We start from the raw sequence: 17090 nt of genomic DNA, 5'->3' as shown, positions 1-17090 counted from the left end.
TCCCTACATCTTGTTTGTAGCGAATTCTACAGTCTAACTATGTACTGTGTAAAATAGTTAAAGGCAAAGGGACCCCTGACCAGTTGTGGCCGACTCTGGGGTTGCGGCGCTCATCTCACATTATTGGCCGAGGGAGCCGGTGTATAGCTTCCGGGTCATGTGGCCAGCATGACTAAGCCGCTTCTGGTGAACCAGAGCAGCGCACGGAAACGCCGTTTACCTTCCCACCAGAGCGGTACCGATTTATCTACTTGCACTTTGACATGCTTTTGAACTGCTAGGTTGGCAGGAGCAGGGACTGAGCAACAGGAGCTCACCCCGTCACAGGGATTTGAACCGCTGACCTTCTGATTGGCAAATCCTAGGCTGTGTGGTTTAACCCACAGCGCCACCCGCGTCCCTTTTGTGTAAAATAGTTAAAGAGGGACAAAGTCAAGTTTCTGCAATTAGAGGCAACATTTTAGCTTACTGCTAATTTTAATTATTAGTTGAATGTTTTAAATAGCTGTTTTAAACAGCTTTTACTGTTAGCTTCACTGCTTCTGTGAGGTGCCTCAAGGTTTTTTCCTTCATAATCAAATGGTATATAAATATTGTGAAATAAATTAATAAACAATCGAAGACTGTTCACACACTGAGAGCCAGTGTGGTGTAGTGGTTAAGAGCGGTAGTCTCGTAATCTGGGGAACCGGGTTCGCGTCTCCGCTCCTCCACATGCAGTTGCTGGGTGACCTTGGGCCAGTCACACTTCTCTGAAGTCTCTCAGCCCCACTCACCTCACAGAGTGTTTGTTGTGGGGGAGGAAGGGAAAGGAGAATGTGAGCCCCTTTGAGACTCCTTAAAGGGAGTGAAAGGTGGGATATCAAATCCAAACTCCTCTTCTTCTTCTTCTTCTTCTTCTGAGTTGTTGTATTCAACTATGTTCTCATCAGAGTAGACCCATGAAACTTAACGGACCTAAATTAGTCATGCCCATTCATTTCAATGGCTCTACTCTGAATAGAAGGAACACTGGATACAAGTATTGCTTCAAAGTGCATCAGTTAAACAGGAAGGTTCAAGTGACTTGCTTTTTTTTGGTCCAAAGTAGGACAAAGGAGGGATGGCATGTGCTTCCAATGCAGAAACAGCTCCCCCATTTCACTTCAGACACAGGCCAACACAAACTTACCAAGAAGCGCAGGTGTATCAGCATTTCTTGTTCCACACATATCCTATAATGTCCTGCCTTAAAACTAGAAATGCCATTTACCTTCACTGCCAAGAAATTCAGCCCACTTTCATGGGCCAATGCCTTTGCAATCATGGTTTTTGAGCATCCTGGAGGTCCATAGAGCAGTACTCCCTTTGGTGGCTGAATCCCCATTCGGATGAAAGACTCAGGATGCTTCAGTGGCCATTCCACTGCTTGTTTCAGTTTCAGTTTGACATCTTCTAGCCCTCCAATGTCTGACCAGGATACCTGTAAAACAAACAACCCCGTCATGAATCACCAGGAGATTTTTTTTTGTAGAGTAGAAGAATAGAAGTATTCCACTCACACACACAAAAATTGTAGTTACAAATACACACATGATTTAAAATCACATTCTACCAGTGCTGCACTAAAAGGCTTCCACTGCATTTACAGAAATGATGGGGAAATAGGGTTTGATGCCTTAAAGCTGCTCAAAACTCAAAACTATTTTTGCACTGAGTGCAAAGCAGACATAACTGAGAGAAAGAAGGGAGGTGGTAACTGGTTATTAACAGTGTTCAGGATGGACATGATTGATCTGAATAACACGAGGTGAACTTTCAAAATAACTAGATTCAGGTAGGTAGCCGTGTTCGTCTGATGCAGTCGAAATAAATTTTAAAAAATTGTGCAGTAGCACCTTAGAGACCAACTAAGTTTGTTCTGGGTATAAGCTTTTGTGTGCATGCACAATTCTTCAGAAGTGTGCATGCACACGAAAGCTTATACCCAGAACAAACTTAGTTGGTCTCTAAGGTGCTACTGCACAATTTTTTAATTTATTTTAAAATAACTGTACTCATTAGTCATTTCAGTAACTAACAGCCCACCCCTTGGCCTTCCCCACCCTCTCCTCCATACCTTCTTCTAAGTCAAACCAGAAGAGGAAAGCAAAAGAATCAGGTGTTTACTATACAGTGGATGCTCGGGTGGTGAATGTGAACCGTGTGGGAGGCACGTTTGCAACACGCAGCGTTTGTAACCTGCAGCGCTGCATATGCGCACGCATGGGTTGCGATTTGGCGCTTCTGTGCATGTTTGACCACTGAAACCCGGAAGTAACCCGTCCCAGTACCCAAACCCCCAAAAACGGAACCTGAAGCATCTGTAACGCAAGGTATGACTGTACAGTACTGAGGCTTGTGAATTAGCAAGGTCTAGTTCAAAAGCACGTCAAAGTGCAAGTAGATAAATAGGTACCGCTCCGGCAGGAAGATAAACGGCGTTTCCGAGCGCTCCTCTCATTTGCCAGAAGCGGCTTAGTCGTGCTGGCCACATGACCTGGAAGATGTACGCCGGCTCCCTCGGCCAATAAAGCGAGATGAGCGCCGCAACCCCAGAGTCGGCCACGACTGGACCTAATGGTCAGGGGTTCCTTTACCTTTAGTGTCAGCACACTCAGGCAGCTGCTGCAGGCCCAGCAGGGTCTACCGCTAGTGCCTGCCTTTAGAAACAAAACAAACAAACAAATGTCCCGAGGGTTCCAATCAGCACCAGAAATGTGAATCTGGGAGTCACTGCCATTTTTAGTTTCCCACAATATTCCACTTACCAGAGCACTGCTGCCATCACTATGTCAGCCTGTCATGGAAAACGGATATCAGCGTCTGTGAGAAGCCCCATCAAACCTGGAGCCAACCCCAAAATTAACAACCACCCAGATTCCTGAGTTAAAATGGCTTTGCAGCAGCAATAAATCTCTGCCCTTCGTCAGTAGATCAGGGTGGTTCACAATACAAAATTGCAATATTAAAAACCACAAAACACATAATAAACTCAAGAACAACAACAAACCAATAACACCCCCCTCCCACAACACATATAAAGGGCACTGGATGTCTCCCTTGAGCTACAATTGTCATCAGGCGGTGACTGCTATCAAGTACGTGGCTTTCCTATTTATTTCAGAATATTGTACTGGGCAAAACTTACTTTTGGCACATCAACTGCCACTTCCCTCATGGCACTGGGCCTGACGTCGTTCATTGCCTGCAGGAAGTCGCTGCGAGTAATTATCACTGATCCAGACACATCCTCATCCAAGAGGTTTGCTTTCTCCCCAAGTACTCTCCGTAAAGCATACAAGCCTGCACAAGGCACAGAATACGAAAACACGGCATCAGATTATCGCTCCCCACAAATATATGGCGTGCAACGTATGACATAAAATAGATACACCCAGGGATAAGGAGAATTCATTTGAATCCTCATTTGAAGTAATCAAGCAGGGAAAGAATATGACAAGTTTACTATATCTCAATAATGTAAGATTACATTCATATAAAATAATTGTTCCTCTGTGGGACGAAAATATTAAGGAGAGAAAAGATGAATACTGGCAGAATTTCTTAAATATCATGTAAGCTAGGCCCTGTAACACACACACACACAGCCTCACATCAGCCTTTGCTCACAAGCTTACATAGTAAAGGGAGAGCGAGAATATATGAGGGCCAACCTGAGCTCTAATATAATGTTGTCTGTCCCATATGAAAAAAAGATCAAACTCATTTGCTTTTCCTCAGTGGCAGCTGGTAATATTTTGACCTGGTAGGGCGGCAAAATTTTTTTCATTGCTGTTTTCATTGTAATAGGATTTGCATGGCATTTATTTAGAAAATTGTGCCTTTACCTAGCTGCAAAGTGCCACTGTCACCTCTTTTTAAAAAACAACAACACAAACTTCAATTATTCATTGTACATCTATGGGTGATGGAAGAATTTCCATGTAAGATGGCCCAAGTATGATTCTCAGAAAAGATTAGCTCCATACCTCTTAGGGAGCCACACCACATAACATTAAGTGTTTGAATTCATGTGTTGATTACACCTACACAGGCATTGTGGGGGGCGGACTAAACAAACACAAACCTATAAAATGTGGGGAACACTTGCTTCAAGTTGAATGTGATTTTCCTGCCCTCGAAAATCCATAGAACTTTTTTATTATCCAAAACATTTACTGCTCTAAATTAAAAGAACAAAGTTCACCAAGCAACAGACAAAAAAAGATTGCTTCATTTGAAGTAAGGGCATATCAGAACATATTTGCAATGCATGCTTTGGTCCTGAAAATGTGAAATAATAATCTCTGCTCACATGCAGAGTCTATCAAACTAGCAAGTAATCATAATCAAGTCTCTTATGTCTGGAAGGGGCTGGAGGGAAGAATAGAAGCCAAACAGACATCATTAAATGTCGCGTTCAATATGGAACGTTCAACAATATGCCATATGAATTGCTAAAGGCAAAATACACCAATGCCCTTTAGCATCTAGTGTTGTCATGCATTTTCTTCATATAAAGCAATATATTATATTCAAATTAAGTATACTGTAATGTGGTATAGAATGAATGATTGCTGTTCCTAGGTTCAAGCACACCAACGCTTCCAATTAAAAGAATAAACCAGATATTTCACTGAGAAAGTTAGCCCGTGCATATCCAAGATTTTTGCTAGAGATAATGTCCCACATTGTAAGAGAATTCAAAAGTTAATCTGTTTGTTTAAAGAAGCAAAATATTTACTTGTGGTTTGATTCACTGATCAAAAATAATGACCTCTTTCGGTCTTCATCAAGTATACGCTCCTTACTTCCAACCCAAAACCTTTCAATAAAATATCGTATGCAGAAAACTAGCATTTAACAACTTGTCCCATTTCCCGTTACATGACGTATCTTTAAAAAGGAGTTCTTGTTTTTTATCTGTAGCTACTCCATTAAAAATATCCAGGAAAAACACAGTTCCTATTAAGCACAGTCACTGCAAGGGTCAAGCAAGAACACCGCCTTCCCCCTGTTGTCATAGTTTTACAAATCAGCAATAAAGAATTGCAATCTTAAAACAGAAAGAAAGATAAGCAACGTCAGAACTGTCCAAAATAAAGCTTGAATCCATTAAGCCTTCTAATGATTAAGATATGGGTGTGTGCACGCCGTGCTACAGGTCAGCCTTTAATTGAAAGAATATTTTACAATAAAGGAATAATGAAAGACAGATTGAAAGCAAGACCTCAGTTCTTCCTGTTTCCTCTTGTTAGCATCATTTGTTCCTGCCCTCCCCACTGATCCTTGACCTTTAAAAATTGGTTGCATTATGGCCAGGAAAGGATAAAGTCAGTACCTTGCCAGGAAGATAAATATATAACCCTTTCTTTAAAGGCACGTTAAAAAAGAAAAAAGACATCCAGATTAGGCTTCTAATTTGTAAGATTGCACAAGCCCTGGGTAATGAACTCAAAACGCATATTTTGTTTAAACTGCAGCCCAGAAAATAGTGAACATCTGGCCAACACAAACGAGGTTTTTCAGATAGGGTTTGTTGAAGCACGTTTTGGATCAGATGCATCCTTTACCTTCTATTGTAAGTTGGATTTGAGCACATGCTTATGTATCAGATGGCACCTATTTCCAGTGGCTTAGTGAACAATCATGTTCTCTTACCACCAACTAATTATTTGACCTCCCTTGCAACTCTTATTCAAAACAAGTAATCATTCTGAAACAAGAGACTACCTAAACAAAAATCTACAGTATTTGCTTTAAGGTTTTTTATGTGGTTCATGTAACCTTTGTAAAAGCAAATCACTGCCAGTTGCTGCATTTACCCATATCCTATTCTTCTACTTGTGTGACCTGCAACAAAATGTTGCAGTGTGAAATATTCTTCTTGTCCTCCATGACACTCCATTCCACAGTCAACATTCCATAGCTACCAAACACTCTCAGCTCTCACTGGTTGTTTGGGGGTTTCTCTGCCCCCTTTCATTCTCTCATATATATATATATATATATATATATATATATATATATATATATATCCTATTTCTGCAAACTAACAAGTTATTGATACTTCCTTCTTGTGCATGGGTGGAGCCATTTTGTTTACGTAAGAAACACTCCCAGCCTAAATATCAGAAATAGACAAATGACCTAAAATTATTTCCACCTAGCAACAGTGGAAGGCTTTAAGGATGTAGCATAAGAGAACCTTGTGCCATCACTGCTCCTGAGACAGCGCCCAAATTACAAGAGGGCCAGAGGCATCCCATGTTGGAAATGTTCTGCCTGCTAAAATATGAGACCCCCGTCAGTATTGGCACCCCAACTAGCTCTTGTGAATACACTTATCTGGGCAAACATTCCCCTGATCTCTTGTTTTAATTAACCGTTATGTTGTTTTGATGAGATTGTTTATTGTAGATTATTTAGTTGTGGGTAGATGCTTATTTTTTACGTTTTGATGAAATTGTTTCTTGTGTATTTTAATTATGTGTGCCTATATTCTTTATCACCTGTTTTTTTACTTAAAAACTACTCACAGAACACTTCAACAAGTAAGGAGCCTATTAATTAATTACCGTATTGCCCCAAATTTAGCCGCACCTGAATATAAGTCACTCCCTTAAAATTCCACAGGCACTCACACCCGTTCCGTTTTACCGTATGTCTGTTTCAGCAGCAAGATCGTAAAAGCTGATTTTTGTAAGGTCGCGACTTTAAGCCGCACCTTTAACTTTCCACGGTTGGCCTTTGGGGCGGGTGGAGTGAGGCTTATATTCAGGCCAATATGGTAATCAACAACAACAACCGTCTTTTCTAACCATCCCCCCTTTTTAAAGAATGATCCCACAATTTGACTAAAATTGTGGTGGAATAAAATGTGGTGCTTCAGACTTTCATATCAGAATCCCTTATAAGTTATACATTCTAAACTCATGAAGAATCTTGTTAGATCAGATCAAAGGCCCATCTAGTCCAGCATCCTATTCTTATGGCGGCTGACTAGGAACTATAGGAAGCCCACAACCAACACCTGAACACACATCAAGAACCACATCACGGCATTCACCACCTACAGAACAAGAAAAAGGAAAGTCTACTTTGTCAGACAGATATTCCTTGCTGGATTGGAACATGCATGGGCCACCCAGTAAGAAGCACAAGATTCAGGAATTTGGAAATGAGGGATGTCTCCTGCATATTAACATAAATAAAACAATTTTCAGGCACCTAACCTTTTATCAACATCAGATGAACCTTCAAATTTACAAATCTGTAATTTGGATTTAACAGAAGACAGAAAACTGCAGGATTTTCTAGCCTGGCCATATAGTCTCTTCTAACATTCTATTAATTCAAATATCTGAATTCAAAATGGCATGCAACATGTTGGATGGCTGTTGCGGTTGCTCGAGGGTAACCAGGCAGGACTCCAAACCTGTGTTTTTACAGGTTTTTATTTTGGTGCAAAATATTTACAGTGAGGAGCCCCAAAGCTCATGTCTGGCTCAATCGCTAGCGGAATCCGGGAGTGGTCTTTTTTTGGACCTCCCCCAACATAAGAGTTTCGGTACCCCCAACCTTCTCCTTCCCTCTTTGTTCCTAGGCTACACGCAGGATGGGCGATGGGGAGGGTGTGTTTCCCTCCTGTCCGCCTTGCCCAGGAGCGGTGTTAAGGCTCTCCCAAGCATTATCTGGTCATTGCACCTCTTCCCCACTAGAGGTGGGGGTTTCCTCCTCCCCGTAAGAGGAACTGCTTCGCAAGATTTTCGGACGCTCCCTGTAACACAACTTCCCTTCTATTCCTCGCTTCCGGGCCAATGGCAGTTCCCTGACGCAACAGCAGCATTTTAAACCACACAAACAAGGGAAGGGTTGTCAATTTTCTTTTCCCTAAACAATATGAAATTATTATTATTATTATTATTACAAAGAAATTAAATTTGCATATCTGAAGATCTCAGGGCAGTTCACAGCAAAAAAAGAGAGAATGCAAAATGCATAATACATAAGACCAAAACAAAAGCAAAACAATAACCCCCCTCCCAAAAACACATTTAGAATGTCAATTAGCCCAACACCTGGTCGAAGAGAAACATTTTCACCTGGCACCTAAAGATATGTATCAAAGCAGCCAGGCAAGGCTCCCTGGGGAGTGCATTCCACAAATGGGGAGCCACTGCAGAAAAGGCCATGGTGCCATCCTCCAGACCTCTCGTGGCGGCGGCACACAAAATTAGAGTTGTTCCTAGAGAATTGTGTATATAAAAATGAATTTGGAAATGTTGGCTATATTGACTTGTTCTAGGAATGTCAGAATTACAAACCCACTGGATGAGAAAATGCCATGCGCCACCCCCTGGGTTCCAGGTTCATTTCCTACTTTCTCAATGAAGACACTTCAGGTAACGGGGATGAGAGCTATAAGCAAATACGACCCTATAATGGAGCAGAGCATAGGAAGATGAATGTTAGGCAGTGTGGTTCATTTTATGTATGATCTCTTTAAAGACATGAAACCTAAGTATTCCTTGTCTATATGCCAAGTTTATTAAGTAAAAGCCTGTTGAGAATGTGCGCATTACTCAGACATTTTAAACACGGGGAAGGGATGTGTGTAATGTTACGAATTAGCTGTGAAAGCAATACAAGATTTATCCTGTTCATACAAGTATAACCCTCAGGTCCTTTGCAACCTATACACTGAAGTTCACTTGGCTAAACTGCTACATGGAGGCACATGTAATTTACAGTCCTTCATGAACAACCTAGAATTTGCTGAAACATGCCTGTTGGCCTAAACAGATGTTATGGCAAGGCATAGAAGGGGAAAGCAGATTGATTTCAATTCCAAGAGTTTTATTACACAGGAATTCTTTTCCACAACGATGACTGTACACACTTGCTTTATTTGCCAAGGCAGAGTGTCAGGAGAATTATTATTCTCAAGTCTAAAACTATTCACAGCTGGAAATAATTGCACTGAGAAGAACCAATTCATTAACAGAACACTAGTTCTAAAAGTTAACCTAAATAAAAAATAGATTTAGACTTAGAGAATATATAAAAGTGCAATTTTCTCATTCAGTGGGTTTGTAATTATGATGGAAAATATCCTTATAAAAGGCCAGCCACTCAACTTTTCCCCACCGGCCGATTTTGACAAACCTGTCAATCACCTGACATCATAACAACATCAGGTGACTGATAACTGTCAAAAGTCCCCTTCTGCAGCACTTCTGAAATGCCAGACAACCAGCTGGCCATCAGGAGTTTCAGAAGAGCTGTACAAAGCGCTTCTCGCAGAAAGCTAACTGACAGGGGCAGATGTGAAGAGGAAAAAGAAGTTATCAGCCAAGATTCAAGCAAACATGACTCAAAATATATAATTAGATGTGTGTGAGTCTAATTAAATGCAACATTCGAAAACATATGTGGACCAAATGAATGAAAAAGAAAGACGAGAGTTCCACTGCGGAGCTTATATTGACGAGCAAGTATATTTAGCATCGCAGCCCAAGTTTGACTTCTCTTAGTTCCATCACAGTGTCCATTTAAGAAAGGGCTGGGGGGGTGTTTCTGGATGCAAGTAGAAGATCAGCATGTTCCATCTTGTTTTACACATGTTCCCTCAAGCATCAGCATCCAGATGTAACTACTTCTACATAAAAGCAATTACTCCAAACCGATGTTCTTAAAAATAACCCACAAGCATATGTTACAGCTTTGGTCAACAAAAGCCATTATGCCTTGCATGTGGACACACAGGCAGTGCTGTATCAGGATGTTACCTCCTAGGAGAGAAAGAAAAGTCGATTGTTCACTTCATTTTCAAGATTTAACAGGTCCAGATTGTGAACAGGCTACCAATAATTTGTAGAAGTCATTTCTATGCTTGTGGTTTTATTTGCAAGTTATGCAAGCATTCATGTTCCTTGCAGCCAGGATGAAGATTTATAAAACATCATGAAGGACAAAAAAAGTTATCTTTTAAGCCCATCCCAAGTAATTGCCTAGAAAAAACTTGGCAGCTTCCAGCAATACTTACTTTCAGGGATCTAAAACTTGTTTTGTGCTTGTTTACTTAGACGTTAAGACCTACAAAGCTCAATGGGAGCGGCTACCCAGTGAGGCTGCCTAGGATTTTAAACTTGGGTGGATCTACATAGTTTTTAACATTAAGGGGGGGGGGTCAAGGAATGGTTTTGATAACATATATGGACACATGACATCCTAGTTTTAACGTTCATGATACATCATTAAAATGTGACACCGATAAAAAACGCTTTAATTTACAAGCATGCCCTGTGGTGTTTCAGAACGACATATCTACTATCGTTCAATTAATGCTAAACAGGTCAGTGTAGATCCAGCCCTTGATTTCCGTTTTCTTTAGTTAGTAGTAGTAGTACCGTATTTTTCGCTCTATAGGACGCACCATAGGAGGGGGAGAACAGGGGGAAAATTTCTCCCCCTCTCTGCTCAGCGCCCCTTCAGCGAAGCAGCAGGAGAAACGGAGCCCCCTCCATTTCTCCTCCCGCTTCACTGAAGGGGCGCTATGAAGCGCGCTCTCTCTCTGCTGAAGCCAGGAGAGTCTTGCTCTCCCAACTTCAGCGAAAGGAACCCGAAGCCTTTGGAGCGCAGCACAAGGTCCCGCTGCGCTCCAAAGGCTTCAGCAAAAGCAACATGAAGCCTCCGGAGCGCAGAGGGAGCGCTCCCTCTGCGCTTCAGAGGCTTCGCGTTGCTTTCGCTGAAGCAAAGGAGCCTGCATTTGCTCCATAAGACGCACACACATTTCGCCTTAATTTTTGGAGGGGGAAAAGTGCATCCTATAGAGCAAAAAATATGGTAGTTGTTGCTGTTATTAAGGTAACATATATTGTTTAGCAGCAGTCCCACTGCCACTGATTTTGTCCCGCTCTCCAGCCCAAACTGATTTTTGAACTCTGGGGAGGTTAAAGGACACTTCAGCAGTTCTGTGCGGGGAACAAACATCCACAAATGTGCACACATGGAACATGTGGAGACACGGACTAGCATACAAAGGGAAGTCCCTGGAGAGGGCATTCAACGGGAAAAACCAACCCGAACTTTGCAGATGTACCACAGAACAAAAACAATTCTCAGCATGTCATTGTGATGGAGCATCTTCCATACCCAGCTGCAACCTCAGAGTTTAAATCATGTGCAATTCCTTTCAGTATTTGAGTCTGTAACTTTTTAAGAAGTCTGCACAGTGTAGCCAACAATATCTTTTAAGATAAGCGCTAGCATTTCTCAAGCCAGCATTTCCATTCACTGTAAACAAGATGACCCTTCTCAGTTCCTGAAAAATAAATTTACATTCATAATCAATCCTGCCTGAAACTTACAGGCAGCCTTAGAAGGACAAATTTTTAAGGAATTGCTATATTTGGAAGCCTAGGTTGCTAGGCACTTTATAACTGTTTATTCCACTTACATCCTCATTGCCCAGCTAACATGCCATTTGTTATGCTGTTTTTGAAATACAGCGGAGGTCTCCCTTTGTAGCATTATAAACATTTAGAGAAATAAAACTCTCATCAGCTTCTACCAGAATGGCCAGTGGTCAGGGATGAAGGGAGCTGTAGCCCAAGAACATCTAGAGGGCACCGTGTTGGGTACCGCTCCCTAAGAAGAGCAGAGACATATTACCACATAGTGGTAGCAACTGTTTAGACAGAAGAAATCAGAGCATTCTGAAAATATTCCAACCCAGTAACTTTTCAGAACAAGTCAAAACAGGAAACAGTGGAAAGCTAGGAAACAATTAATTCCAAGAATATTTTCCCACAATGCATAGTACTGTAAGTTAATACTGTCTCCCCCCCCCCCCATTAAAAAGTGTTGTGGAATACACATCATTTAAAAAGAAGAAGAAGACCCAAGCTTCTTTTTAGGTAAGGGTATCATCTCAATCTTTTGGAATACTTGCCTTTCAACAAAAGATTGTACTCGAGGCGTTCAGAGCTCAGGGAAATGCTTTGGAGAAGACAATACTCTATTTATGGTGAGACATGCTTCCCATAAAGGACCCAGAAAATTGAGTTTCCCAGAGGGCAATGGCATAAGGTAGAAGAGGTAGAGGAAAGTGAAATGTCTTCTTTGACAGTATGTTTCCTTGCAATGCACAAGTTATCATTCAGTAAAAGATTTTATTTGGGCTATCCAATGACTAAACTGGTTTTTGAAGGAAGAACACCTTCTCGAAGAAAACATTCTACAATAAGCTCTATTAAGAAACTTTACCATCTGTAATTTAGAATACACTAATAGCCTAGGTTTACAAAACAGTGAAGCAAGCTATACATACAATTATTTCAGGTTCTTTATTATTTTAGACTCTTAAATCTAAATATTCTGTTCATAGAGTTGTAAGCAATGTCTTTCAGCTAGTGGATGTGTTTAGATTGGTTGAAACCATTATTCCACCACTAGATGTCACCCTAGTATAACAATTGATGAAGAAAGCGCACAACAGAAGGGCTCACTTTTTAATACCAAAGCTTTGCAAATATGCCACTGAAATTATTGAAGTTATTGCCATTTGTAATAAAATACTGTTCACTTTACACAAAATAAGCAGTGGAATCTTATGCGCATTCAATCTGAAGTCAGTTCCACTGAGCTCAATGCGACTTACTCCTAATTTTCTGATTCAGTAATCTATAAGCTTACATACTCTTCAAATCAGCAGAGTACTGCATTGTCCAAAATAAATATAGCCACACCTATTTTTTAATTTGTACCACAGTCTGCTTAATTAGAGGGTTTACCCTAGCAGTCTGTTGGACACAAAACACCATGTTCAGAAAAGTCACGTGAGTTAAATGTCCCCTAAACATAATTCAAATGTTAAGAAGGTTGTCAATTGTTGCTGGTTTTTTTTATAGATGATTTGCTGTTTAAACAATCAGATAAATTTAAATACATTTGCATGTCACAAAAACCAGACAACAAATGTCCTTTTTGCAATACTAAGGAAGTATGAGCAAACGCACAATTGAACAAAGTTTACATTCCTTAAAAGGAAAAGTCCTATTTAATGTATTGTATTCTTTCTGTGCATTAAACCACACAGCCTAGGACTTGCCGATCAGAAGGTCGGCGGTTTGAATCCCCACGACGGGGTGAGCTCCCGTTGCTCGGTCCCTCTTCCTGCCAACCTAGCAGTTCGAAAGCACGTCAAAGTGCAAGTAGAAAAAAAGGTACTGCTCCAGCGGGAAGGTAAATGGCATTTCCGTGCGCTGCTCTGGTTCGCCAGAAGCAGCTTAGTCATGCTGACCACATGACCCGGAAGCTGTACGCCGGCTCCCTCGGCCAATAAAGCGAGATGAGTGCCCCAACCCCAGAGTCGGTCACGCCCTGGACCTAATGGTCAGGGGTCCATTTACCTTTACCTATTATTTCTCACTGACTGTTACAGTACAGTAAACACAATCAAAATGACCTCCACAAACTGTATAATGAACAACTGTTCCTTCTTTTCAGCCTTGCTTATTAAAATTTGTCTTCACTGACAAGAACTACACACTCATTCAGCTAATTACTTGATACAAAAGTGTTTATAGCTCACCTGCTTCTTTGCACACGGCAGCTAGGTCTGCTCCTACATATCCATGGGTGCTGTCAGCCAACTGAACCAGCTCTGTTGCCGTCAGTGAATGAGGAACCTTGTTCAGAAGCTTCTTGAAAATGTCCAGTCGGTCCTGAGCGTTGGGAACCCCAATTTCTATCTCCTTATCAAAGCGGCCAGGTCTGCGCAGGGCTGAATCCAGAGCATGGGGGCGATTAGTGGCCCCAAGTACTAAGAGTTGCCCTTCATTGCCTTCCTGAATGACCAACACAAAACAGGTTCACTGTAATTCAGGAACAATGCGGTATCATCAAAAGCACTGTGCTTTGGGATAGGAGATTGAGGTTTATATCTCCACTCAACCATGAGACTTAGCTTTCAGGCTAAGGTGAAATTCTATGCATGCTATCCTGGAACTATGCAGTGCTTTTCACACTATTTACAGAATACCATTACCTTAAAATAATTACAGATGAGGACACATAAGATTTATGAGCCCAGTCCCAGTGAAAAGAGGCTTTATTTATGTAATATGTAAATTTACCAACGCATCGCCAAAGAATTCCACAGGAAGGTAAGCTGTATGAACACAATCATTTTTTCATGCCCACCCCAGAGCCAGTAACTCCATCGTAGATTACTTACTGATCCAATGCCATCCATCAGTGTCAATAAGGAGGCTACAATTCTTTTCTCAACTTCATTCTGTGCCCCTTCTCTCTTTGGGCAGAGTGCATCGATTTCATCAATAAATATAATGGATGGGCGGCTGAAAAGGAAATAATGGAAAGCAACACGTCTCTTGAAACAGGCACATTAGGAAGACACAGCCAGATAGATCTCATCCACTCTCTCCCTTTAAAGCACTGAAATGGGTATTGAAATTCTGCATCGGCTAGTTAGAACACCAAATCATGGCACACCTCTAGCCATATGAAATGTTTCGTAACATTTTATAACCCTCCACAAACGGGGCAAAGAACTGAAGCGAAGTTTATCTCATGGCACAGCCCAAAATATCCTGAAGTATGAAGAGAAAACATGTATACCATTTCCCCCAAAAGGTGGCTTCTCCCAAACGGAATATGGGAACTGCAGTCCATTTTGAGTCCTGAGTGTTGTTAGGAGAACACCAATTTGCTTCCCAGAGCCACAACTGACAGAGTGGTTTAACCATCAGTCCCTCTTCCCAGGGAATTCTGAGAATTGTAGCTCTTTGAGAACTCTCAGCACTCTTAACCACCAACTCTCAGCTCCCACCTCCAAACAATCCAAGCTAAAATGCAACAGGTAAATAATTTAAAGATTATTCAAATGTCAATGGCTCAGACTTTTCTTATAACCTAATGATAAGACCAAATAATCAAAATACAGGGCAGAAATCTTACCTGATAATAGCACAGAGTCAAACCACACATGGGACAAAATGATTTGAAGCAAAAGAAACTAAGAGCTAATAGAATTTAATTTAATTTAATTTAGAATTTAATTTAGTTAATTATATTAATTAAATTAAAGTATTTTTGACACTTTTGATTAAGCAGTCTATAATTTTTTCCAAACTAATAAATGCTTGTAAAATGCCAAGTTTTATTTATCAGCATATGTGTAATAAAATCAAGCCAATAAGTTCCAAATGAATTGGATGAAAAGTCTTTTGTTCAGCAGTATACCTCTAAATTCCATTTTTATAGTACATTTGAGTGTTCAAAGCACGTATTCTTATAACAGCCCAGGAAGGCGAGTATTATCATCCTTAGACTGCAGGTGGTAGGACTGAAGCCAAGAAAGAGTGGCTTGACTAAAGCTACCAATTAAGTTCCTAGCAAAATTCAAACGGGTGACTTCTTGGACTGTAGCTCAGTCTCCTAGCCACTATGCTACACCAGCTCTCATAACCCACAATATTAAACACAGTTATGCAGATACAATGCCCATTTTGTTCCATAGGATGTCTTCCAAATAGACATGTACAGGATCGTTGTGTAAACTTCATAAATACAGAGATACCTGCAAATTCAATTCTGGTCTAAAAATAGTCTGAGGCATTGCTTAACACCTGAAGAAAGAAGCTTCCGGTATTTATTTATTTTTAAATTATTTTTATAATTTAAACAGCGGCTTCAGGTATTTTTAACTCATCTAGTACACAGGCTTATGCAACAATAGTGCGGAACGTCAGGCCCAGGGTGTGTGGCAAATGTGGCTCTCTGTGACACTCTATCTGGTCCCTGGGATATGGTCCTTCTTCTGGCCACACTTCCTCTCTCCTTAGGCCATGCCCCTAATCAGCCTTACTTTGAACCCTCATTGAGTGTTTCTGCCTGGCTGGAATGTGTTCTTGAACTCTGATAATGCCTCTTCATTGCCTGGGGACTGGGGTGTGTGAGTGTGTGGAAGAAGAAGAAAAAGAAGAAGAAGAGGAGGAGGAGGAGGAGGAGGAGGAGTTTGGATTTGATATCCCACCTTTCACTCCCTTTCAGTAGTCTCAAAGTGGCTCACAATCTCCTTTCCCTTCCTCTCCCACAACAAACACTCTGTGAGGTGAGTGGGGCTGAGAGACTTCAAAGAAGTGTGACTAGCCCAAGGTCACCCAGCAGCTGCATGTGGAGGAGCGGAGACGCGAACCCGGTTCCCCAGATTACGAGACTACCGCTCCTAACCACTACACCACACTGTAGAAATTCGCCTAGCGCACAAAGGTAACATCCACCTGCTTTGTTCTGCTTTCACCTCTGGCCCTGGTCACCAGACAAAATTTCACAAGCCTCTAAGAATTCACGGGCTGTAACAGAGACTCTGGGGCTCGAACCAGGAATCTCATGTCCTGGGCTTGGAAGCTAACAAACTGAACCATTTAGAATTTAAAAATTCCCCAAAAGAGCACAAGCATACCGTGAGGAGGCTTCGGCAAATATCTGTCGCAACTTGGCTTCACTTTCACCGTAAAACCTGCAACAAAATCAAAAACCATTTAGCAGCTTATTTTGGTCTGTTTACAAAAACGTGGGCATTTTATTCACGCAGTTCTCCCCATGGGCACATATACTTAAACGCTGTATAAACGGTTTCATATAAACAGATCATCAATCATTCCTTCACTTCTCTTGACGGATGTAGAAGTGACCTATTTTCCCAAAAAAATACTTCCACTCTAAAGTGGGTCTTTGTTTTGTTTTAAGCAGGTACAAAATAGCAACTGTAGCTGGAGGGCAGGAAAAAGCAAAGCAAGGATAAATAAATTAGGAAGACTTACTTGCTTATTATTTCTGGGCCGTTAATGGTGGAGACGTGAGCCCCAACCTCATTTGCAATTGCTCTGGCTATCAGGGTCTTCCCTGTTCCTGGAGGACCATAGAGCAGCACCCCTCGTGGAGGGGGGATTCCTTTAACGAGTCAGATAGAAGAGGAAGAGATCACATTTCATGGACTGACAGAGATTTTAAAATTAATAATGATAATGATGCAACTA

At 41.2% G+C, this 17090-nt stretch overlaps 1 protein-coding gene across 2 annotated transcripts in view; it reads right to left on the bottom strand.

The window, feature by feature from the left end:
- Positions 1-17090, bottom strand: part of AFG2A (AFG2 AAA ATPase homolog A) — a 158716-nt gene that overhangs the window by 132968 nt on the left and 8658 nt on the right. For both annotated transcript variants that reach the window (XM_081926425.1, XM_081926426.1), the window contains exons 6-11: positions 16875-17004; positions 16514-16570; positions 14264-14387; positions 13619-13874; positions 3170-3324; positions 1253-1462 (exon numbers count right to left, since the gene is read on the bottom strand). In XM_081926425.1, coding sequence (XP_081782551.1) covers positions 1253-1462; positions 3170-3324; positions 13619-13874; positions 14264-14387; positions 16514-16570; positions 16875-17004 — 932 coding nt within the window. The remainder of the gene's footprint in view (positions 1-1252; positions 1463-3169; positions 3325-13618; positions 13875-14263; positions 14388-16513; positions 16571-16874; positions 17005-17090) is intronic.

The sequence above is a fragment of the Podarcis melisellensis genome (genome assembly GCF_964234715.1).
Source record: "Podarcis melisellensis genome assembly, chromosome: 9".
In the NCBI taxonomy this organism is placed as follows: domain Eukaryota; kingdom Metazoa; phylum Chordata; class Lepidosauria; order Squamata; family Lacertidae; genus Podarcis; species Podarcis melisellensis.
Note: the sequence above shows the minus strand (reverse complement) of the source record. Positions and strands in the feature narration are given on the sequence as shown.